The sequence below is a fragment of the Falco peregrinus genome, chromosome 3 (genome assembly GCF_023634155.1).
Source record: "Falco peregrinus isolate bFalPer1 chromosome 3, bFalPer1.pri, whole genome shotgun sequence".
NCBI lineage: Eukaryota > Metazoa > Chordata > Aves > Falconiformes > Falconidae > Falco > Falco peregrinus.
The window spans coordinates 13,924,057-13,947,901 of record NC_073723.1 but is presented as its reverse complement, the minus strand read 5'-3'; the positions used below and the strand labels follow the sequence as shown (position 1 = coordinate 13,947,901).

Below are 23,845 nucleotides of genomic sequence, written 5' to 3'. Positions count from 1 at the left end.
CTGATGAGTCAGAGCCACGAATGCTGGGGGAGCTGGCTGATGTCCTTGGGAGGCCACTCTCAATTATCTTTTAAAGGTCATAGCTCCTGGGGGCAGTTGCGGGTGTCCAGAAGATTGCTCTTAGGCCTCCTGTCTTGCAGAAGGGCGGGAAGGAAGATGTGGGAGAGCAGAGGCTGGTGAGCCTGTCCTTGTTGCCAGGGGAGGTGATGGAGAAAATCCTCCGCGGAAGCGTTGCCAAGCTGCTGAAGGACAAGCAAGTGATGAGGAGCCGTCGGCATGGATTTACCAAGAGGGAATCGTGCTTGACTGACCTCCCTGTCTTCTGTGTTGGAGTGGCTAGCTTTGTGGACAAGGAGAGAGACGTGGCTGGTGTTCACTTCAGCTTTGTAGAAGAGTCTTTGACGCTGTCTCCCCTTGCGCGCTCACAGGCGCTGGGGGCAGCCGTGTTCAGCATCCTCGTCTGTGATCCGGGCAGTGGGATGGAGCGTCCCCACAGCAAGTTGGCAGGTGGTAACCCTCCTTTTCAGAAAGGTCAAGAGGAAGACCCAGGTTAATGACAGGTCGGTCAGCGTCACCTCCGTGCCTGGCGGGATCGTGGAGCAGATCCTCCTGGAAAGTATGCCAAGGCACCTGGAAAAGGGAGGCGTGACTGCTGACGGCCAACATGGCTTCACAGAGGGCAAAGCGTGCCTGACAAATGGGGTGGCCTTCTATGACAGGATTAAGGCATTGGTGGGTAAGGGAAGAGCGACTGGCGTCACGTCCCTGGACTTGTGCAGAGCATTTGATACTGTCCCGCGCAAGATCCTTGTCTCTAAAATGGAGAGATGCGGACTTGGTGGGTGGACCGCTCGGTGTGTGATTGGCTGGATGGGTGCTCTCAATGAGTTGCAATGAAAGGCTCGATGTCCGAGTGGAGCCCAGTGATGAGTGGTGTCGCTCAGGGGTCCGTGCTGGGGCCAGTATGATTTAACATCTTTGTTAGGGCCACGGACAGTGGGCTGGAGTGTGCAGCCTCGGCAAGTTTGCGGATGACGCCAAGCTGAGTGTTGCGGTTGATGCTCTAGAGGGAAGGGATGCCATCCAGAGGGACCGTGGCAGGCTTGGGAGGTGGGCCCGTGCAAAGCTCATGGAGTGCCACGAGGCCAAGTGCCAGGGGCAATCCCAAAGATGGCTGCAGGCCGGGCGGTGAGTGCATTGAGAGCAGCCCTGCGGAGAAGGACTTGGGGGTATTGGTGAATGGAGAACTGAGTATGAGCCGGCAACGTTCGCGCGGAGCCCAGAAAGCCAGTCGTATGCCAGGTTGCGTCAAAAGCAGCGTGGCCGGCAGGTCGAGGGAGGTGATTCTCCCTCCCTACTCGGCTCTGGTGAGAGTGGAGTACTGCATTCGGCTCTGAAGGCCCCCAGCGTAAGAAAGGCATGGACCTGCTCGAGCGGGTCCAGAGGAGGGCCACAAAGATGAGGAGGAGGTGCAGCACCTCCCCTTTGCAGACAGGCTGAGAGAGTTGGGATCGTTTAGCCGGGAGAAGAGGAGGCTTTGTGGAGACCTTGCAGCGGCCATGCGGTACTTTGAGGGGGCCCTCAGGAAAGGTGGGGAGGGCCTCTGGACCAGGGAGTGTAGTGATAAGACGACAGGTAACGGATTTAACCTGAGAGAGGGTAGCTTTAGGTTAGATATGAGAAAGAAATTCTTTCCCGTGAGGTCGGTGAGATGCTGGAAGAAGTTGCCTAGAGCAGCTGTGGCTGCCCCCTGCCTGGAGCTGTTCAAGGCCAGGCTGGATGGTGCTTTGAGCAAGCTGGTGTGGTGGAAGGTGTCCCTGCCCACGGCAGAGGGCTTGGAGCTAGATGATCTTGAAGGTCCCTTCCAACCCAAACCCTTTGACGACTCTATCCCCTCCCTGTTCTTACCTCGACCCACAAACCGTTTTGTTGTGTTCTCTCTCCCCTTTCCAGTTGAGGAGGGGGAGTGACAGAGCGGCTTGGCGGGCACCTGGCATCCAGCCAAAGTGAACCCAGCGCACAGGAGGAGCTTGCGTCAGAGGCATGGGTGGAAGTGCATTAGCGTGTCCAAGCCTTTGTTTGGGCAAGTGAAGGGCTTGTGTCACGGGCTGGAAGCCCACCGGCTTGCCAGCAGGTGGTGTTGCTGCGGCGATACTTCCTAAGAGAGGTCTTGTGGTCCTTGTCCACCCACCCCGATGGCCTGTTGAGTCCCGGTTCTGTGCCGGGTGAGGCTGGAAGAGCCTTAGAAGAAAGGAAGAGGAGGCACCTGAGGCTGGCATGCGGGAGAACTTTATTGAGGCAAAGGAGTGAAATGGCAGGAGCACCAAGGGGAAGGGAGCGGGTCTGAGGTGCAAGTAGGGCGGCCGTCAGCCGAGGGCTCCTTTCCTTGCAGTAGACTTTTCCAGAGCACCGAGGTCTTCCTGCCTTGCAGTGGGAGCAGCGCGGCGGAGGTGCCCCGGTGGTCTTTGGCTTGTGAGAAGGTGTTTGCAGCAGAGAGTACCGGATGTAGCTGTAGGGGCGATGCAAAGAAGACAGTGGGAGAAGAGGAGGAGGTAGGTAGCTCATGTTTCCAGGCACCGCGGGCTGGCCCCTTCGCTGCTTGCTTTGTGCCTTGAGGGGCGGAGGAGCCACGGACGGCGAGCCCATGTGGCAGCAGGAGCCTGAAGGTAGGTCCTCAATCCGTGACTTGGCTTCTAGCGTGTGGTTGGCTGGTATCAGGCGTGGTGTAAGGAGCCCTTAGCAGGGGTAGCAGGCTCTTCTGGCACCGTAGCAGCCCAGGCCTCCGAAGCCATAGCCGAAGCCGCCGGAGGAGACGGGCACTCCCTGGGAGCTGAGGATGTTGCCCACGGCAGCCGATGAGGACGATCCGACGGCGGTGCTCTGGGGGAAGGAGCTGAGGATGGGTCCCGGCAGGGTGACCAGCACGGCGGGAGGCTGGATGACGACGCGGGATTCTTCGCACTGCCTGACGCAGGGCTCGTTGCAGCTGTTAGCCAGCGGGGTGGGTCCGCAGGGGCTGCAGAGGTTGTTGCAGGCCATGTCTGTGGTGTTGAGGGGCCCTGTAAGAGAGGGTGTTGAGGAAGCGGAGGGTGGTGGGGGCGCGAGGGGTGGCGTTACAGGAGGGCAGGGGAATGTGGAGGCGCGGTGTGGGGCTGCGGGGAGCACGGCGGTGGGGAGGCGTCGGCACTGCTGAGTCTGGAGGCAGCGCGTGCTGGAAGAGATGGGGCGGGTGCGGCAGGAGAAGGAGGGGAAGGGGCTTCAGGCTCACCTTGTTGACCGTGGAGGAGAAGGCACCAGGAGCAGCGTGTGAGAGAGAGAGGTGCTGGGCCAGCTTTTATGCTGGACCCTGAGGGGCGGGACAGCCTTTGCACAACGCGGTGTTTTGCAGCAAGAAGCTGTTGCGTGCCACAGCCTGGTGAGTAATGTGGTGGGGTGCGTTTTTCCCCCGCAGTTCTGCAATGTAGTGTCCTCCACTTGAGGACATGTCCACTTGGTCCTGGCGGCAGCTTTGAGGTGCAAATATTAGAGGCCAAAGGCTTGGTGTTGATGGCGCGTGTCAGGGCATGCAGAACATGTGACCGAAGCCTAGGAGGGGTGGGGTGTCGTCAGTGAGGTCATGCTGTGGCACTCGTGTGGTGTGTTTTGTGGGTGCGCTGGGAAGGAGGGGCTCCTTTTCCTCGCAGCCCCGGAAGGTTGGTCTGGGCTTTCTGCTGTTGCGGGCAGGAGTGGCGGCCCCCTCAGTGGCATTTGCTCCGTGCCTGCCTTGCTGCCAGCTTGCTAAGCCTGCCTTGAGGCCTGGCCTTTGCCATTGAGAGTGCTCTGTGCGTGCCTTGGTGCCCGCCTTGCTTGTAAGGTTGTAGCTGGGAGAAAGGGGCCTGCGTGTCCGGGCTTGTGCCCCCTGGGGTCCGTCCCTGGGGGTGTCGGTGCGGGCAGAGGCAGAGGAGGCCTTTTTGGGAGAGCAGGCCGTCATCCTGGCAGCCCTGGCCGAGAGCTCGCCGGTCCTGTGACGTGGGGAGCCCTGCCTGGCTCCACCAGTGCTGGTGCTGCCCGTTCCGTAGCGAACCCCTTAGCTGTGGTGGCACGTTTGCAGCCTGGTGTCTGGCGTGCCACAGTGCTTGATGTGGGCCAGCTCACCAAGGCAGGTGAATTTCTGGAGAGCCCGTGAGTGTGGCGAGAGGCAGAGGTGGAGTGGGAGCGGCAGGCGGGGGAGGCTGGGGAGCCAGGGCCTTTGGGCTCTTTACTTGGGGTGAATGCCGAGGAGGGGAGGCCATTTCTCTGCACAGTGTGAGACGGGCAGAAAGAGAATTTGGAGATTGCCGAGGGTGGTTGGACGTAAGCACGCTGCACGGCACAGCAGAGCGAGGCCCTGGTGGTGGTGGATGCATGCCGAAGGGTCGATGAATGGCAAGGCCTGCCCCAGTTGAGCCGCGATGAGCGTTTTGCAGGCTGTGTGTGGGGCGAGCCGTTGTTGTTGCTGAGGAAGAGGAAGGGAGTGGGAAGGTGTGCCTTGGGACTGGATGTACGGAGGTCCCTGGGTCCTGATGAGTCAGAGCCACGAATGCTGGGGGAGCTGGCTGATGTCCTTGGGAGGCCACTCTCAATTATCTTTTAAAGGTCATAGCTCCTGGGGGCAGTTGCGGGTGTCCAGAAGATTGCTCTTAGGCCTCCTGTCTTGCAGAAGGGCGGGAAGGAAGATGTGGGAGAGCAGAGGCTGGTGAGCCTGTCCTTGTTGCCAGGGGAGGTGATGGAGAAAATCCTCCGCGGAAGCGTTGCCAAGCTGCTGAAGGACAAGCAAGTGATGAGGAGCCGTCGGCATGGATTTACCAAGAGGGAATCGTGCTTGACTGACCTCCCTGTCTTCTGTGTTGGAGTGGCTAGCTTTGTGGACAAGGAGAGAGACGTGGCTGGTGTTCACTTCAGCTTTGTAGAAGAGTCTTTGACGCTGTCTCCCCTTGCGCGCTCACAGGCGCTGGGGGCAGCCGTGTTCAGCATCCTCGTCTGTGATCCGGGCAGTGGGATGGAGCGTCCCCACAGCAAGTTGGCAGGTGGTAACCCTCCTTTTCAGAAAGGTCAAGAGGAAGACCCAGGTTAACGACAGGTCGGTCAGCGTCACCTCCGTGCCTGGCGGGATCGTGGAGCAGATCCTCCTGGAAAGTATGCCAAGGCACCTGGAAAAGGGAGGCGTGACTGCTGACGGCCAACATGGCTTCACAGAGGGCAAAGCGTGCCTGACAAATGGGGTGGCCTTCTATGACAGGATTAAGGCATTGGTGGGTAAGGGAAGAGCGACTGGCGTCACGTCCCTGGACTTGTGCAGAGCATTTGATACTGTCCCGCGCAAGATCCTTGTCTCTAAAATGGAGAGATGCGGACTTGGTGGGTGGACCGCTCGGTGTGTGATTGGCTGGATGGGTGCTCTCAATGAGTTGCAATGAAAGGCTCGATGTCCGAGTGGAGCCCAGTGATGAGTGGTGTCGCTCAGGGGTCCGTGCTGGGGCCAGTATGATTTAACATCTTTGTTAGGGCCACGGACAGTGGGCTGGAGTGTGCAGCCTCGGCAAGTTTGCGGATGACGCCAAGCTGAGTGTTGCGGTTGATGCTCTAGAGGGAAGGGATGCCATCCAGAGGGACCGTGGCAGGCTTGGGAGGTGGGCCCGTGCAAAGCTCATGGAGTGCCACGAGGCCAAGTGCCAGGGGCAATCCCAAAGATGGCTGCAGGCCGGGCGGTGAGTGCATTGAGAGCAGCCCTGCGGAGAAGGACTTGGGGGTATTGGTGAATGGAGAACTGAGTATGAGCCGGCAACGTTCGCGCGGAGCCCAGAAAGCCAGTCGTATGCCAGGTTGCGTCAAAAGCAGCGTGGCCGGCAGGTCGAGGGAGGTGATTCTCCCTCCCTACTCGGCTCTGGTGAGAGTGGAGTACTGCATTCAGCTCTGAAGGCCCCCAGCATAAGAAAGGCATGGACCTGCTCGAGCGGGTCCAGAGGAGGGCCACAAAGATGAGGAGGAGGTGCAGCACCTCCCCTTTGCAGACAGGCTGAGAGAGTTGGGATCGTTTAGCCGGGAGAAGAGGAGGCTTTGTGGAGACCTTGCAGCGGCCATGCGGTACTTTGAGGGGGCCCTCAGGAAAGGTGGGGAGGGCCTCTGGACCAGGGAGTGTAGTGATAAGACGACAGGTAACGGATTTAACCTGAGAGAGGGTAGCTTTAGGTTAGATATGAGAAAGAAATTCTTTCCCGTGAGGTCGGTGAGATGCTGGAAGAAGTTGCCTAGAGCAGCTGTGGCTGCCCCCTGCCTGGAGCTGTTCAAGGCCAGGCTGGATGGTGCTTTGAGCAAGCTGGTGTGGTGGAAGGTGTCCCTGCCCACGGCAGAGGGCTTGGAGCTAGATGATCTTGAAGGTCCCTTCCAACCCAACCCCTTTGACGACTCTATCCCCTCCCTGTTCTTACCTCGACCCACAAACCGTTTTGTTGTGTTCTCTCTCCCCTTTCCAGTTGAGGAGGGGGAGTGACAGAGCGGCTTGGCGGGCACCTGGCATCCAGCCAAAGTGAACCCAGCGCACAGGAGGAGCTTGCGTCAGAGGCATGGGTGGAAGTGCATTAGCGTGTCCAAGCCTTTGTTTGGGCAAGTGAAGGGCTTGTGTCACGGGCTGGAAGCCCACCGGCTTGCCAGCAGGTGGTGTTGCTGCGGCGATACTTCCTAAGAGAGGTCTTGTGGTCCTTGTCCACCCACCCCGATGGCCTGTTGAGTCCCGGTTCTGTGCCGGGTGAGGCTGGAAGAGCCTTAGAAGAAAGGAAGAGGAGGCACCTGAGGCTGGCATGCGGGAGAACTTTATTGAGGCAAAGGAGTGAAATGGCAGGAGCACCAAGGGGAAGGGAGCGGGTCTGAGGTGCAAGTAGGGCGGCCGTCAGCCGAGGGCTCCTTTCCTTGCAGTAGACTTTTCCAGAGCACCGAGGTCTTCCTGCCTTGCAGTGGGAGCAGCGCGGCGGAGGTGCCCCGGTGGTCTTTGGCTTGTGAGAAGGTGTTTGCAGCAGAGAGTACCGGATGTAGCTGTAGGGGCGATGCAAAGAAGACAGTGGGAGAAGAGGAGGAGGTAGGTAGCTCATGTTTCCAGGCACCGCGGGCTGGCCCCTTCGCTGCTTGCTTTGTGCCTTGAGGGGCGGAGGAGCCACGGACGGCGAGCCCATGTGGCAGCAGGAGCCTGAAGGTAGGTCCTCAATCCGTGACTTGGCTTCTAGCGTGTGGTTGGCTGGTATCAGGCGTGGTGTAAGGAGCCCTTAGCAGGGGTAGCAGGCTCTTCTGGCACCGTAGCAGCCCAGGCCTCCGAAGCCATAGCCGAAGCCGCCGGAGGAGACGGGCACTCCCTGGGAGCTGAGGATGTTGCCCACGGCAGCCGATGAGGACGATCCGACGGCGGTGCTCTGGGGGAAGGAGCTGAGGATGGGTCCCGGCAGGGTGACCAGCACGGCGGGAGGCTGGATGACGACGCGGGATTCTTCGCACTGCCTGACGCAGGGCTCGTTGCAGCTGTTAGCCAGCGGGGTGGGTCCGCAGGGGCTGCAGAGGTTGTTGCAGGCCATGTCTGTGGTGTTGAGGGGCCCTGTAAGAGAGGGTGTTGAGGAAGCGGAGGGTGGTGGGGGCGCGAGGGGTGGCGTTACAGGAGGGCAGGGGAATGTGGAGGCGCGGTGTGGGGCTGCGGGGAGCGCGGCGGTGGGGAGGCGTCGGCACTGCTGAGTCTGGAGGCAGCGCGTGCTGGAAGAGATGGGGCGGGTGCGGCAGGAGAAGGAGGGGAAGGGGCTTCAGGCTCACCTTGTTGACCGTGGAGGAGAAGGCACCAGGAGCAGCGTGTGAGAGAGAGAGGTGCTGGGCCAGCTTTTATGCTGGACCCTGAGGGGCGGGACAGCCTTTGCACAACGCGGTGTTTTGCAGCAAGAAGCTGTTGCGTGCCACAGCCTGGTGAGTAATGTGGTGGGGTGCGTTTTTCCCCCGCAGTTCTGCAATGTAGTGTCCTCCACTTGAGGACATGTCCACTTGGTCCTGGCGGCAGCTTTGAGGTGCAAATATTAGAGGCCAAAGGCTTGGTGTTGATGGCGCGTGTCAGGGCATGCAGAACATGTGACCGAAGCCTAGGAGGGGTGGGGTGTCGTCAGTGAGGTCATGCTGTGGCACTCGTGTGGTGTGTTTTGTGGGTGCGCTGGGAAGGAGGGGCTCCTTTTCCTCGCAGCCCCGGAAGGTTGGTCTGGGCTTTCTGCTGTTGCGGGCAGGAGTGGCGGCCCCCTCAGTGGCATTTGCTCCGTGCCTGCCTTGCTGCCAGCTTGCTAAGCCTGCCTTGAGGCCTGGCCTTTGCCATTGAGCGTGCTCTGTGCGTGCCTTGGTGCCCGCCTTGCTTGTAAGGTTGTAGCTGGGAGAAAGGGGCCTGCGTGTCCGGGCTTGTGCCCCCTGGGGTCCGTCCCTGGGGATGTCGGTGCAGGCAGAGGCAGAGGAGGCCTTTTTGGGAGAGCAGGCCGCCATCCCGGCAGCCCTGGCCGAGAGCTCGCCGGTCCTGTGACGTGGGGAGCCCTGCCTGGCTCCACCAGTGCTGGTGCTGCCCGTTCCGTAGCGAACCCCTTAGCTGTGGTGGCACGTTTGCAGCCTGGTGTCTGGCGTGCCACAGTGCTTGATGTGGGCCAGCTCACCAAGGCAGGTGAATTTCTGGAGAGCCCGTGAGTGTGGCGAGAGGCAGAGGTGGAGTGGGAGCGGCAGGCGGGGGAGGCTGGGGAGCCAGGGCCTTTGGGCTCTTTACTTGGGGTGAATGCCGAGGAGGGGAGGCCATTTCTCTGCACAGTGTGAGACGGGCAGAAAGAGAATCTGGAGATTGCCGAGGGTGGTTGGACGTAAGCACGCTGCACGGCACAGCAGAGCGAGGCCCTGGTGGTGGTGGATGCATGCCGAAGGGTCGATGAATGGCAAGGCCTGCCCCAGTTGAGCCGGGATGAGCGTTTTGCAGGCTGTGTGTGGGGCGAGCCGTTGTTGTTGCTGAGGAAGAGGAAGGGAGTGGGAAGGTGTGCCTTGGGACTGGATGTACGGAGGTCCCTGGGTCCTGATGAGTCAGAGCCACGAATGCTGGGGGAGCTGGCTGATGTCCTTGGGAGGCCACTCTCAATTATCTTTTAAAGGTCATAGCTCCTGGGGGCAGTTGCGGGTGTCCAGAAGATTGCTCTTAGGCCTCCTGTCTTGCAGAAGGGCGGGAAGGAAGATGTGGGAGAGCAGAGGCTGGTGAGCCTGTCCTTGTTGCCAGGGGAGGTGATGGAGAAAATCCTCCGCGGAAGCGTTGCCAAGCTGCTGAAGGACAAGCAAGTGATGAGGAGCCGTCGGCATGGATTTACCAAGAGGGAATCGTGCTTGACTGACCTCCCTGTCTTCTGTGTTGGAGTGGCTAGCTTTGTGGACAAGGAGAGAGACGTGGCTGGTGTTCACTTCAGCTTTGTAGAAGAGTCTTTGACGCTGTCTCCCCTTGCGCGCTCACAGGCGCTGGGGGCAGCCGTGTTCAGCATCCTCGTCTGTGATCTGGGCAGTGGGATGGAGCGTCCCCACAGCAAGTTGGCAGGTGGTAACCCTCCTTTTCAGAAAGGTCAAGAGGAAGACCCAGGTTAACGACAGGTCGGTCAGCGTCACCTCCGTGCCTGGCGGGATCGTGGAGCAGATCCTCCTGGAAAGTATGCCAAGGCACCTGGAAAAGGGAGGCGTGACTGCTGACGGCCAACATGGCTTCACAGAGGGCAAAGCGTGCCTGACAAATGGGGTGGCCTTCTATGACAGGATTAAGGCATTGGTGGGTAAGGGAAGAGCGACTGGCGTCACGTCCCTGGACTTGTGCAGAGCATTTGATACTGTCCCGCGCAAGATCCTTGTCTCTAAAATGGAGAGATGCGGACTTGGTGGGTGGACCGCTCGGTGTGTGATTGGCTGGATGGGTGCTCTCAATGAGTTGCAATGAAAGGCTCGATGTCCGAGTGGAGCCCAGTGATGAGTGGTGTCGCTCAGGGGTCCGTGCTGGGGCCAGTATGATTTAACATCTTTGTTAGGGCCACGGACAGTGGGCTGGAGTGTGCAGCCTCGGCAAGTTTGCGGATGACGCCAAGCTGAGTGTTGCGGTTGATGCTCTAGAGGGAAGGGATGCCATCCAGAGGGGACCGTGGCAGGCTTGGGAGGTGGGCCCGTGCAAAGCTCATGGAGTGCCACGAGGCCAAGTGCCAGGGGCAATCCCAAAGATGGCTGCAGGCCGGGCGGTGAGTGCATTGAGAGCAGCCCTGCGGAGAAGGACTTGGGGGTATTGGTGAATGGAGAACTGAGTATGAGCCGGCAACGTTCGCGCGGAGCCCAGAAAGCCAGTCGTATGCCAGGTTGCGTCAAAAGCAGCGTGGCCGGCAGGTCGAGGGAGGTGATTCTCCCTCCCTACTCGGCTCTGGTGAGAGTGGAGTACTGCATTCGGCTCTGAAGGCCCCCAGCATAAGAAAGGCATGGACCTGCTCGAGCGGGTCCAGAGGAGGGCCACAAAGATGAGGAGGAGGTGCAGCACCTCCCCTTTGCAGACAGGCTGAGAGAGTTGGGATCGTTTAGCCGGGAGAAGAGGAGGCTTTGTGGAGACCTTGCAGCGGCCATGCGGTACTTTGAGGGGGCCCTCAGGAAAGGTGGGGAGGGCCTCTGGACCAGGGAGTGTAGTGATAAGACGACAGGTAACGGATTTAACCTGAGAGAGGGTAGCTTTAGGTTAGATATGAGAAAGAAATTCTTTCCCGTGAGGTCGGTGAGATGCTGGAAGAAGTTGCTTAGAGCAGCTGTGGCTGCCCCCTGCCTGGAGCTGTTCAAGGCCAGGCTGGATGGTGCTTTGAGCAAGCTGGTGTGGTGGAAGGTGTCCCTGCCCACGGCAGAGGGCTTGGAGCTAGATGATCTTGAAGGTCCCTTCCAACCCAACCCCTTTGACGACTCTATCCCCTCCCTGTTCTTACCTCGACCCACAAACCGTTTTGTTGTGTTCTCTCTCCCCTTTCCAGTTGAGGAGGGGGAGTGACAGAGCGGCTTGGCGGGCACCTGGCATCCAGCCAAAGTGAACCCAGCGCACAGGAGGAGCTTGCGTCAGAGGCATGGGTGGAAGTGCATTAGCGTGTCCAAGCCTTTGTTTGGGCAAGTGAAGGGCTTGTGTCACGGGCTGGAAGCCCACCGGCTTGCCAGCAGGTGGTGTTGCTGCGGCGATACTTCCTAAGAGAGGTCTTGTGGTCCTTGTCCACCCACCCCGATGGCCTGTTGAGTCCCGGTTCTGTGCCGGGTGAGGCTGGAAGAGCCTTAGAAGAAAGGAAGAGGAGGCACCTGAGGCTGGCATGTGGGAGAACTTTATTGAGGCAAAGGAGTGAAATGGCAGGAGCACCAAGGGGAAGGGAGGTGCACGTAGGGCGGCCGTCAGCCGAGGGCTCCTTTCCTTGCAGTAGACTTTTCCAGAGCACCGAGGTCTTCCTGCCTTGCAGTGGGAGCAGCGCGGCGGAGGTGCCCCGGTGGTCTTTGGCTTGTGAGAAGGTGTTTGCAGCAGAGAGTACCGGATGTAGCTGTAGGGGCGATGCAAAGAAGACAGTGGGAGAAGAGGAGGAGGTAGGTAGCTCATGTTTCCAGGCACCGCGGGCTGGCCCCTTCGCTGCTTGCTTTGTGCCTTGAGGGGCGGAGGAGCCATGGACGGCGAGCCCATGTGGCAGCAGGAGCCTGAAGGTAGGTCCTCAATCCGTGACTTGGCTTCTAGCGTGTGGTTGGCTGGTATCAGGCGTGGTGTAAGGAGCCCTTAGCAGGGGTAGCAGGCTCTTCTGGCACCGTAGCAGCCCAGGCCTCCGAAGCCATAGCCGAAGCCGCCGGAGGAGACGGGCACTCCCTGGGAGCTGAGGATGTTGCCCACGGCAGCCGATGAGGACGATCCGACGGCGGTGCTCTGGGGGAAGGAGCTGAGGATGGGTCCCGGCAGGGTGACCAGCACGGCGGGAGGCTGGATGACGACGCGGGATTCTTCGCACTGCCTGACGCAGGGCTCGTTGCAGCTGTTAGCCAGCGGGGTGGGTCCGCAGGGGCTGCAGAGGTTGTTGCAGGCCATGTCTGTGGTGTTGAGGGGCCCTGTAAGAGAGGGTGTTGAGGAAGCGGAGGGTGGTGGGGGCGCGAGGGGTGGCGTTACAGGAGGGCAGGGGAATGTGGAGGCGCGGTGTGGGGCTGCGGGGAGCGCGGCGGTGGGGAGGCGTCGGCACTGCTGAGTCTGGAGGCAGCGCGTGCTGGAAGAGATGGGGCGGGTGCGGCAGGAGAAGGAGGGGAAGGGGCTTCAGGCTCACCTTGTTGACCGTGGAGGAGAAGGCACCAGGAGCAGCGTGTGAGAGAGAGAGGTGCTGGGCCAGCTTTTATGCTGGACCCTGAGGGGCGGGACAGCCTTTGCACAACGCGGTGTTTTGCAGCAAGAAGCTGTTGCGTGCCACAGCCTGGTGAGTAATGTGGTGGGGTGCGTTTTTCCCCCGCAGTTCTGCAATGTAGTGTCCTCCACTTGAGGACATGTCCACTTGGTCCTGGCGGCAGCTTTGAGGTGCAAATATTAGAGGCCAAAGGCTTGGTGTTGATGGCGCGTGTCAGGGCATGCAGAACATGTGACCGAAGCCTAGGAGGGGTGGGGTGTCGTCAGTGAGGTCATGCTGTGGCACTCGTGTGGTGTGTTTTGTGGGTGCGCTGGGAAGGAGGGGCTCCTTTTCCTCGCAGCCCCGGAAGGTTGGTCTGGGCTTTCTGCTGTTGCGGGCAGGAGTGGCGGCCCCCTCAGTGGCATTTGCTCCGTGCCTGCCTTGCTGCCAGCTTGCTAAGCCTGCCTTGAGGCCTGGCCTTTGCCATTGAGCGTGCTCTGTGCGTGCCTTGGTGCCCGCCTTGCTTGTAAGGTTGTAGCTGGGAGAAAGGGGCCTGCGTGTCCGGGCTTGTGCCCCCTGGGGTCCGTCCCTGGGGGTGTCGGTGCGGGCAGAGGCAGAGGAGGCCTTTTTGGGAGAGCAGGCCGCCATCCCGGCAGCCCTGGCCGAGAGCTCGCCAGTCCTGTGACGTGGGGAGCCCTGCCTGGCTCCACCAGTGCTGGTGCTGCCCGTTCCGTAGCGAACCCCTTAGCTGTGGTGGCACGTTTGCAGCCTGGTGTCTGGCGTGCCACAGTGCTTGATGTGGGCCAGCTCACCAAGGCAGGTGAATTTCTGGAGAGCCCGTGAGTGTGGCGAGAGGCAGAGGTGGAGTGGGAGCGGCAGGCGGGGGAGGCTGGGGAGCCAGGGCCTTTGGGCTCTTTACTTGGGGTGAATGCCGAGGAGGGGAGGCCATTTCTCTGCACAGTGTGAGACGGGCAGAAAGAGAATCTGGAGATTGCCGAGGGTGGTTGGACGTAAGCACGCTGCACGGCACAGCAGAGCGAGGCCCTGGTGGTGGTGGATGCATGCCGAAGGGTCGATGAATGGCAAGGCCTGCCCCAGTTGAGCCGGGATGAGCGTTTTGCAGGCTGTGTGTGGGGCGAGCCGTTGTTGTTGCTGAGGAAGAGGAAGGGAGTGGGAAGGTGTGCCTTGGGACTGGATGTACGGAGGTCCCTGGGTCCTGATGAGTCAGAGCCACGAATGCTGGGGGAGCTGGCTGATGTCCTTGGGAGGCCACTCTCAATTATCTTTTAAAGGTCATAGCTCCTGGGGGCAGTTGCGGGTGTCCAGAAGATTGCTCTTAGGCCTCCTGTCTTGCAGAAGGGCGGGAAGGAAGATGTGGGAGAGCAGAGGCTGGTGAGCCTGTCCTTGTTGCCAGGGGAGGTGATGGAGAAAATCCTCCGCGGAAGCGTTGCCAAGCTGCTGAAGGACAAGCAAGTGATGAGGAGCCGTCGGCATGGATTTACCAAGAGGGAATCGTGCTTGACTGACCTCCCTGTCTTCTGTGTTGGAGTGGCTAGCTTTGTGGACAAGGAGAGAGACGTGGCTGGTGTTCACTTCAGCTTTGTAGAAGAGTCTTTGACGCTGTCTCCCCTTGCGCGCTCACAGGCGCTGGGGGCAGCCGTGTTCAGCATCCTCGTCTGTGATCCGGGCAGTGGGATGGAGCGTCCCCACAGCAAGTTGGCAGGTGGTAACCCTCCTTTTCAGAAAGGTCAAGAGGAAGACCCAGGTTAACGACAGGTCGGTCAGCGTCACCTCCGTGCCTGGCGGGATCGTGGAGCAGATCCTCCTGGAAAGTATGCCAAGGCACCTGGAAAAGGGAGGCGTGACTGCTGACGGCCAACATGGCTTCACAGAGGGCAAAGCGTGCCTGACAAATGGGGTGGCCTTCTATGACAGGATTAAGGCATTGGTGGGTAAGGGAAGAGCGACTGGCGTCACGTCCCTGGACTTGTGCAGAGCATTTGATACTGTCCCGCGCAAGATCCTTGTCTCTAAAATGGAGAGATGCGGACTTGGTGGGTGGACCGCTCGGTGTGTGATTGGCTGGATGGGTGCTCTCAATGAGTTGCAATGAAAGGCTCGATGTCCGAGTGGAGCCCAGTGATGAGTGGTGTCGCTCAGGGGTCCGTGCTGGGGCCAGTATGATTTAACATCTTTGTTAGGGCCACGGACAGTGGGCTGGAGTGTGCAGCCTCGGCAAGTTTGCGGATGACGCCAAGCTGAGTGTTGCGGTTGATGCTCTAGAGGGAAGGGATGCCATCCAGAGGGACCGTGGCAGGCTTGGGAGGTGGGCCCGTGCAAAGCTCATGGAGTGCCACGAGGCCAAGTGCCAGGGGCAATCCCAAAGATGGCTGCAGGCCGGGCGGTGAGTGCATTGAGAGCAGCCCTGCGGAGAAGGACTTGGGGGTATTGGTGAATGGAGAACTGAGTATGAGCCGGCAACGTTCGCGCGGAGCCCAGAAAGCCAGTCGTATGCCAGGTTGCGTCAAAAGCAGCGTGGCCGGCAGGTCGAGGGAGGTGATTCTCCCTCCCTACTCGGCTCTGGTGAGAGTGGAGTACTGCATTCGGCTCTGAAGGCCCCCAGCGTAAGAAAGGCATGGACCTGCTCGAGCGGGTCCAGAGGAGGGCCACAAAGATGAGGAGGAGGTGCAGCACCTCCCCTTTGCAGACAGGCTGAGAGAGTTGGGATCGTTTAGCCGGGAGAAGAGGAGGCTTTGTGGAGACCTTGCAGCGGCCATGCGGTACTTTGAGGGGGCCCTCAGGAAAGGTGGGGAGGGCCTCTGGACCAGGGAGTGTAGTGATAAGACGACAGGTAACGGATTTAACCTGAGAGAGGGTAGCTTTAGGTTAGATATGAGAAAGAAATTCTTTCCCGTGAGGTCGGTGAGATGCTGGAAGAAGTTGCCTAGAGCAGCTGTGGCTGCCCCCTGCCTGGAGCTGTTCAAGGCCAGGCTGGATGGTGCTTTGAGCAAGCTGGTGTGGTGGAAGGTTGTCCCTGCCCACGGCAGAGGGCTTGGAGCTAGATGATCTTGAAGGTCCCTTCCAACCCAAACCCTTTGACGACTCTATCCCCTCCCTGTTCTTACCTCGACCCACAAACCGTTTTGTTGTGTTCTCTCTCCCCTTTCCAGTTGAGGAGGGGGAGTGACAGAGCGGCTTGGCGGGCACCTGGCATCCAGCCAAAGTGAACCCAGCGCACAGGAGGAGCTTGCGTCAGAGGCATGGGTGGAAGTGCATTAGCGTGTCCAAGCCTTTGTTTGGGCAAGTGAAGGGCTTGTGTCACGGGCTGGAAGCCCACCGGCTTGCCAGCAGGTGGTGTTGCTGCGGCGATACTTCCTAAGAGAGGTCTTGTGGTCCTTGTCCACCCACCCCGATGGCCTGTTGAGTCCCGGTTCTGTGCCGGGTGAGGCTGGAAGAGCCTTAGAAGAAAGGAAGAGGAGGCACCTGAGGCTGGCATGCGGGAGAACTTTATTGAGGCAAAGGAGTGAAATGGCAGGAGCACCAAGGGGAAGGGAGCGGGTCTGAGGTGCAAGTAGGGCGGCCGTCAGCCGAGGGCTCCTTTCCTTGCAGTAGACTTTTCCAGAGCACCGAGGTCTTCCTGCCTTGCAGTGGGAGCAGCGCGGCGGAGGTGCCCCGGTGGTCTTTGGCTTGTGAGAAGGTGTTTGCAGCAGAGAGTACCGGATGTAGCTGTAGGGGCGATGCAAAGAAGACAGTGGGAGAAGAGGAGGAGGTAGGTAGCTCATGTTTCCAGGCACCGCGGGCTGGCCCCTTCGCTGCTTGCTTTGTGCCTTGAGGGGCGGAGGAGCCATGGACGGCGAGCCCATGTGGCAGCAGGAGCCTGAAGGTAGGTCCTCAATCCGTGACTTGGCTTCTAGCGTGTGGTTGGCTGGTATCAGGCGTGGTGTAAGGAGCCCTTAGCAGGGGTAGCAGGCTCTTCTGGCACCGTAGCAGCCCAGGCCTCCGAAGCCATAGCCGAAGCCGCCGGAGGAGACGGGCACTCCCTGGGAGCTGAGGATGTTGCCCACGGCAGCCGATGAGGACGATCCGACGGCGGTGCTCTGGGGGAAGGAGCTGAGGATGGGTCCCGGCAGGGTGACCAGCACGGCGGGAGGCTGGATGACGACGCGGGATTCTTCGCACTGCCTGACGCAGGGCTCGTTGCAGCTGTTAGCCAGCGGGGTGGGTCCGCAGGGGCTGCAGAGGTTGTTGCAGGCCATGTCTGTGGTGTTGAGGGGCCCTGTAAGAGAGGGTGTTGAGGAAGCGGAGGGTGGTGGGGGCGCGAGGGGTGGCGTTACAGGAGGGCAGGGGAATGTGGAGGCGCGGTGTGGGGCTGCGGGGAGCGTGGCGGTGGGGAGGCGTCGGCACTGCTGAGTCTGGAGGCAGCGCGTGCTGGAAGAGATGGGGCGGGTGCGGCAGGAGAAGGAGGGGAAGGGGCTTCAGGCTCACCTTGTTGACCGTGGAGGAGAAGGCACCAGGAGCAGCGTGTGAGAGAGAGAGGTGCTGGGCCAGCTTTTATGCTGGACCCTGAGGGGCGGGACAGCCTTTGCACAACGCGGTGTTTTGCAGCAAGAAGCTGTTGCGTGCCACAGCCTGGTGAGTAATGTGGTGGGGTGCGTTTTTCCCCCGCAGTTCTGCAATGTAGTGTCCTCCACTTGAGGACATGTCCACTTGGTCCTGGCGGCAGCTTTGAGGTGCAAATATTAGAGGCCAAAGGCTTGGTGTTGATGGCGCGTGTCAGGGCATGCAGAACATGTGACCGAAGCCTAGGAGGGGTGGGGTGTCGTCAGTGAGGTCATGCTGTGGCACTCGTGTGGTGTGTTTTGTGGGTGCGCTGGGAAGGAGGGGCTCCTTTTCCTCGCAGCCCCGGAAGGTTGGTCTGGGCTTTCTGCTGTTGCGGGCAGGAGTGGCGGCCCCCTCAGTGGCATTTGCTCCGTGCCTGCCTTGCTGCCAGCTTGCTAAGCCTGCCTTGAGGCCTGGCCTTTGCCATTGAGCGTGCTCTGTGCGTGCCTTGGTGCCCGCCTTGCTTGTAAGGTTGTAGCTGGGAGAAAGGGGCCTGCGTGTCCGGGCTTGTGCCCCCTGGGGTCCGTCCCTGGGGGTGTCGGTGCGGGCAGAGGCAGAGGAGGCCTTTTTGGGAGAGCAGGCCGCCATCCCGGCAGCCCTGGCCGAGAGCTCGCCAGTCCTGTGACGTGGGGAGCCCTGCCTGGCTCCACCAGTGCTGGTGCTGCCCGTTCCGTAGCGAACCCCTTAGCTGTGGTGGCACGTTTGCAGCCTGGTGTCTGGCGTGCCACAGTGCTTGATGTGGGCCAGCTCACCAAGGCAGGTGAATTTCTGGAGAGCCCGTGAGTGTGGCGAGAGGCAGAGGTGGAGTGGGAGCGGCAGGCGGGGGAGGCTGGGGAGCCAGGGCCTTTGGGCTCTTTACTTGGGGTGAATGCCGAGGAGGGGAGGCCATTTCTCTGCACAGTGTGAGACGGGCAGAAAGAGAATCTGGAGATTGCCGAGGGTGGTTGGACGTAAGCACGCTGCACGGCACAGCAGAGCGAGGCCCTGGTGGTGGTGGATGCATGCCGAAGGGTCGATGAATGGCAAGGCCTGCCCCAGTTGAGCCGCGATGAGCGTTTTGCAGGCTGTGTGTGGGGCGAGCCGTTGTTGTTGCTGAGGAAGAGGAAGGGAGTGGGAAGGTGTGCCTTGGGACTGGATGTACGGAGGTCCCTGGGTCCTGATGAGTCAGAGCCACGAATGCTGGGGGAGCTGGCTGATGTCCTTGGGAGGCCACTCTCAATTATCTTTTAAAGGTCATAGCTCCTGGGGGCAGTTGCGGGTGTCCAGAAGATTGCTCTTAGGCCTCCTGTCTTGCAGAAGGGCGGGAAGGAAGATGTGGGAGAGCAGAGGCTGGTGAGCCTGTCCTTGTTGCCAGGGGAGGTGATGGAGAAAATCCTCCGCGGAAGCGTTGCCAAGCTGCTGAAGGACAAGCAAGTGATGAGGAGCCGTCGGCATGGATTTACCAAGAGGGAATCGTGCTTGACTGACCTCCCTGTCTTCTGTGTTGGAGTGGCTAGCTTTGTGGACAAGGAGAGAGACGTGGCTGGTGTTCACTTCAGCTTTGTAGAAGAGTCTTTGACGCTGTCTCCCCTTGCGCGCTCACAGGCGCTGGGGGCAGCCGTGTTCAGCATCCTCGTCTGTGATCCGGGCAGTGGGATGGAGCGTCCCCACAGCAAGTTGGCAGGTGGTAACCCTCCTTTTCAGAAAGGTCAAGAGGAAGACCCAGGTTAACGACAGGTCGGTCAGCGTCACCTCCGTGCCTGGCGGGATCGTGGAGCAGATCCTCCTGGAAAGTATGCCAAGGCACCTGGAAAAGGGAGGCGTGACTGCTGACGGCCAACATGGCTTCACAGAGGGCAAAGCGTGCCTGACAAATGGGGTGGCCTTCTATGACAGGATTAAGGCATTGGTGGGTAAGGGAAGAGCGACTGGCGTCACGTCCCTGGACTTGTGCAGAGCATTTGATACTGTCCCGCGCAAGATCCTTGTCTCTAAAATGGAGAGATGCGGACTTGGTGGGTGGACCGCTCGGTGTGTGATTGGCTGGATGGGTGCTCTCAATGAGTTGCAATGAAAGGCTCGATGTCCGAGTGGAGCCCAGTGATGAGTGGTGTCGCTCAGGGGTCCGTGCTGGGGCCAGTATGATTTAACATCTTTGTTAGGGCCACGGACAGTGGGCTGGAGTGTGCAGCCTCGGCAAGTTTGCGGATGACGCCAAGCTGAGTGTTGCGGTTGATGCTCTAGAGGGAAGGGATGCCATCCAGAGGGACCGTGGCAGGCTTGGGAGGTGGGCCCGTGCAAAGCTCATGGAGTGCCACGAGGCCAAGTGCCAGGGGCAATCCCAAAGATGGCTGCAGGCCGGGCGGTGAGTGCATTGAGAGCAGCCCTGCGGAGAAGGACTTGGGGGTATTGGTGAATGGAGAACTGAGTATGAGCCGGCAACGTTCGCGCGGAGCCCAGAAAGCCAGTCGTATGCCAGGTTGCGTCAAAAGCAGCGTGGCCGGCAGGTCGAGGGAGGTGATTCTCCCTCCCTACTCGGCTCTGGTGAGAGTGGAGTACTGCATTCGGCTCTGAAGGCCCCCAGCATAAGAAAGGCATGGACCTGCTCGAGCGGGTCCAGAGGAGGGCCACAAAGATGAGGAGGAGGTGCAGCACCTCCCCTTTGCAGACAGGCTGAGAGAGTTGGGATCGTTTAGCCGGGAGAAGAGGAGGCTTTGTGGAGACCTTGCAGCGGCCATGCGGTACTTTGAGGGGGCCCTCAGGAAAGGTGGGGAGGGCCTCTGGACCAGGGAGTGTAGTGATAAGACGACAGGTAACGGATTTAACCTGAGAGAGGGTAGCTTTAGGTTAGATATGAGAAAGAAATTCTTTCCCGTGAGGTCGGTGAGATGCTGGAAGAAGTTGCTTAGAGCAGCTGTGGCTGCCCCCTGCCTGGAGCTGTTCAAGGCCAGGCTGGATGGTGCTTTGAGCAAGCTGGTGTGGTGGAAGGTGTCCCTGCCCACGGCAGAGGGCTTGGAGCTAGATGATCTTGAAGGTCCCTTCCAACCCAAACCCTTTGACGACTCTTTCCCCTCCCTGTTCTTACCTCGACCCACAAACCGTTTTGTTGTGTTCTCTCTCCCCTTTCCAGTTGAGGAGGGGGAGTGACAGAGCGGCTTGGCGGGCACCTGGCATCCAGCCAAAGTGAACCCAGCGCACAGGAGGAGCTTGCGTCAGAGGCATGGGTGGAAGTGCATTAGCGTGTCCAAGCCTTTGTTTGGGCAAGTGAAGGGCTTGTGTCACGGGCTGGAAGCCCACCGGCTTGCCAGCAGGTGGTGTTGCTGCGGCGATACTTCCTAAGAGAGGTCTTGTGGTCCTTGTCCACCCACCCCGATGGCCTGTTGAGTCCCGGTTCTGTGCCGGGTGAGGCTGGAAGAGCCTTAGAAGAAAGGAAGAGGAGGCACCTGAGGCTGGCATGCGGGAGAACTTTATTGAGGCAAAGGAGTGAAATGGCAGGAGCACCAAGGGGAAGGGAGCGGGTCTGAGGTGCAAGTAGGGCGGCCGTCAGCCGAGGGCTCCTTTCCTTGCAGTAGACTTTTCCAGAGCACCGAGGTCTTCCTGCCTTGCAGTGGGAGCAGCGCGGCGGAGGTGCCCCGGTGGTCTTTGGCTTGTGAGAAGGTGTTTGCAGCAGAGAGTACCGGATGTAGCTGTAGGGGCGATGCAAAGAAGACAGTGGGAGAAGAGGAGGAGGTAGGTAGCTCATGTTTCCAGGCACCGCGGGCTGGCCCCTTCGCTGCTTGCTTTGTGCCTTGAGGGGCGGAGGAGCCACGGACGGCGAGCCCATGTGGCAGCAGGAGCCTGAAGGTACGTCCTCAATCCGTGACTTGGCTTCTAGCGTGTGGTTGGCTGGTATCAGGCGTGGTGTAAGGAGCCCTTAGCAGGGGTAGCAGGCTCTTCTGGCACCGTAGCAGCCCAGGCCTCCGAAGCCATAGCCGAAGCCGCCGGAGGAGACGGGCACTCCCTGGGAGCTGAGGATGTTGCCCACGGCAGCCGATGAGGACGATCCGACGGCGGTGCTCTGGGGGAAGGAGCTGAGGATGGGTCCCGGCAGGGTGACCAGCACGGCGGGAGGCTGGATGACGACGCGGGATTCTTCGCACTGCCTGACGCAGGGCTCGTTGCAGCTGTTAGCCAGCGGGGTGGGTCCGCAGGGGCTGCAGAGGTTGTTGCAGGCCATGTCTGTGGTGTTGAGGGGCCCTGTAAGAGAGGGTGTTGAGGAAGCGGAGGGTGGTGGGGGCGCGAGGGGTGGCGTTACAGGAGGGCAGGGGAATGTGGAGGCGCGGTGTGGGGCTGCGGGGAGCGCGGCGGTGGGGAGGCGTCGGCACTGCTGAGTCTGGAGGCAGCGCGTGCTGGAAGAGATGGGGCGGGTGCGGCAGGAGAAGGAGGGGAAGGGGCTTCAGGCTCACCTTGTTGACCGTGGAGGAGAAGGCACCAGGAGCAGCGTGTGAGAGAGAGAGGTGCTCGGCCAGCTTTTATGCTGGACCCTGAGGGGCGGGACAGCCTTTGCACAACGCGGTGTTTTGCAGCAAGAAGCTGTTGCGTGCCACAGCCTGGTGAGTAATGTGGTGGGGTGCGTTTTTCCCCCGCAGTTCTGCAATGTAGTGTCCTCCACTTGAGGACATGTCCACTTGGTCCTGGCGGCAGCTTTGAGGTGCAAATATTAGAGGCCAAAGGCTTGGTGTTGATGGCGCGTGTCAGGGCATGCAGAACATGTGACCGAAGCCTAGGAGGGGTGGGGTGTCGTCAGTGAGGTCATGCTGTGGCACTCGTGTGGTGTGTTTTGTGGGTGCGCTGGGAAGGAGGGGCTCCTTTTCCTCGCAGCCCCGGAAGGTTGGTCTGGGCTTTCTGCTGTTGCGGGCAGGAGTGGCGGCCCCCTCAGTGGCATTTGCTCCGTGCCTGCCTTGCTGCCAGCTTGCTAAGCCTGCCTTGAGGCCTGGCCTTTGCCATTGAGCGTGCTCTGTGCGTGCCTTGGTGCCCGCCTTGCTTGTAAGGTTGTAGCTGGGAGAAAGGGGCCTGCGTGTCCGGGCTTGTGCCCCCTGGGGTTCGTCCCTGGGGGTGTCGGTGCGGGCAGAGGCAGAGGAGGCCTTTTTGGGAGAGCAGGCCGCCATCCCGGCAGCCCTGGCCGAGAGCTCGCCGGTCCTGTGACGTGGGGAGCCCTGCCTGGCTCCGCCGGTGCTGGTGCTGCCCGTTCCGTAGCGAACCCCTTAGCTGTGGTGGCACGTTTGCAGCCTGGTGTCTGGCGTGCCACAGTGCTTGATGTGGGCCAGCTCACCAAGGCAGGTGAATTTCTGGAGAGCCCGTGAGTGTGGCGAGAGGCAGAGGTGGAGTGGGAGCGGCAGGCGGGGGAGGCTGGGGAGCCAGGGCCTTTGGGCTCTTTACTTGGGGTGAATGCCGAGGAGGGGAGGCCATTTCTCTGCACAGTGTGAGACGGGCAGAAAGAGAATCTGGAGATTGCCGAGGGTGGTTGGACGTAAGCACGCTGCACGGCACAGCAGAGCGAGGCCCTGGTGGTGGTGGATGCATGCCGAAGGGTCGATGAATGGCAAGGCCTGCCCCAGTTGAGCCGGGATGAGCGTTTTGCAGGCTGTGTGTGGGGCGAGCCGTTGTTGTTGCTGAGGAAGAGGAAGGGAGTGGGAAGGTGTGCCTTGGGACTGGATGTACGGAGGTCCCTGGGTCCTGATGAGTCAGAGCCACGAATGCTGGGGGAGCTGGCTGATGTCCTTGGGAGGCCACTCTCAATTATCTTTTAAAGGTCATAGCTCCTGGGGGCAGTTGCGGGTGTCCAGAAGATTGCTCTTAGGCCTCCTGTCTTGCAGAAGGGCGGGAAGGAAGATGTGGGAGAGCAGAGGCTGGTGAGCCTGTCCTTGTTGCCAGGGGAGGTGATGGAGAAAATCCTCCGCGGAAGCGTTGCCAAGCTGCTGAAGGACAAGCAAGTGATGAGGAGCCGTCGGCATGGATTTACCAAGAGGGAATCGTGCTTGACTGACCTCCCTGTCTTCTGTGTTGGAGTGGCTAGCTTTGTGGACAAGGAGAGAGACGTGGCTGGTGTTCACTTCAGCTTTGTAGAAGAGTCTTTGACGCTGTCTCCCCTTGCGCGCTCACAGGCGCTGGGGGCAGCCGTGTTCAGCATCCTCGTCTGTGATCCGGGCAGTGGGATGGAGCGTCCCCACAGCAAGTTGGCAGGTGGTAACCCTCCTTTTCAGAAAGGTCAAGAGGAAGACCCAGGTTAACGACAGGTCGGTCAGCGTCACCTCCGTGCCTGGCGGGATCGTGGAGCAGATCCTCCTGGAAAGTATGCCAAGGCACCTGGAAAAGGGAGGCGTGACTGCTGACGGCCAACATGGCTTCACAGAGGGCAAAGCGTGCCTGACAAATGGGGTGGCCTTCTATGACAGGATTAAGGCATTGGTGGGTAAGGGAAGAGCGACTGGCGTCACGTCCCTGGACTTGTGCAGAGCATTTGATACTGTCCCGCGCAAGATCCTTGTCTCTAAAATGGAGAGATGCGGACTTGGTGGGTGGACCGCTCGGTGTGTGATTGGCTGGATGGGTGCTCTCAATGAGTTGCAATGAAAGGCTCGATGTCCGAGTGGAGCCCAGTGATGAGTGGTGTCGCTCAGGGGTCCGTGCTGGGGCCAGTATGATTTAACATCTTTGTTAGGGCCACGGACAGTGGGCTGGAGTGTGCAGCCTCGGCAAGTTTGCGGATGACGCCAAGCTGAGTGTTGCGGTTGATGCTCTAGAGGGAAGGGATGCCATCCAGAGGGACCGTGGCAGGCTTGGGAGGTGGGCCCGTGCAAAGCTCATGGAGTGCCACGAGGCCAAGTGCCAGGGGCAAT

General features: G+C 60.2%; 5 protein-coding genes across 5 annotated transcripts; all 5 read right to left on the bottom strand.

Moving 5' to 3' along the window:
• Positions 1 to 2,736: 2,736 nt before the first annotated feature.
• On the bottom strand, positions 2,737 to 3,048 carry LOC129784188 (feather keratin-like). Its single transcript, XM_055800520.1, has one exon. It carries the CDS (start codon positions 3,037 to 3,039, stop codon positions 2,737 to 2,739), a length of 303 nt encoding a protein of 100 aa, XP_055656495.1. The 5' UTR covers positions 3,040 to 3,048.
• Positions 3,049 to 7,274: 4,226 nt separating this feature from the next.
• LOC129784193 (feather keratin-like) lies at positions 7,275 to 7,586 on the bottom strand. The gene has a single exon (XM_055800526.1). It carries the CDS (start codon positions 7,575 to 7,577, stop codon positions 7,275 to 7,277), a length of 303 nt encoding a protein of 100 aa, XP_055656501.1. The 5' UTR covers positions 7,578 to 7,586.
• Positions 7,587 to 11,803: 4,217 nt separating this feature from the next.
• On the bottom strand, positions 11,804 to 12,115 carry LOC129784191 (feather keratin-like). The gene has a single exon (XM_055800524.1). The coding sequence runs from the start codon at positions 12,104 to 12,106 to the stop codon at positions 11,804 to 11,806; it is 303 nt and encodes a 100-aa protein (XP_055656499.1). The 5' UTR covers positions 12,107 to 12,115.
• A 4,227-nt stretch (positions 12,116 to 16,342) lies between these two features.
• Positions 16,343 to 16,654, bottom strand: LOC129784187 (feather keratin-like). The gene has a single exon (XM_055800496.1). The coding sequence runs from the start codon at positions 16,643 to 16,645 to the stop codon at positions 16,343 to 16,345; it is 303 nt and encodes a 100-aa protein (XP_055656471.1). The 5' UTR covers positions 16,646 to 16,654.
• A 4,226-nt stretch (positions 16,655 to 20,880) lies between these two features.
• LOC129784189 (feather keratin-like) lies at positions 20,881 to 21,192 on the bottom strand. Its single transcript, XM_055800522.1, has one exon. It carries the CDS (start codon positions 21,181 to 21,183, stop codon positions 20,881 to 20,883), a length of 303 nt encoding a protein of 100 aa, XP_055656497.1. The 5' UTR covers positions 21,184 to 21,192.
• Positions 21,193 to 23,845: the final 2,653 nt, after the last annotated feature.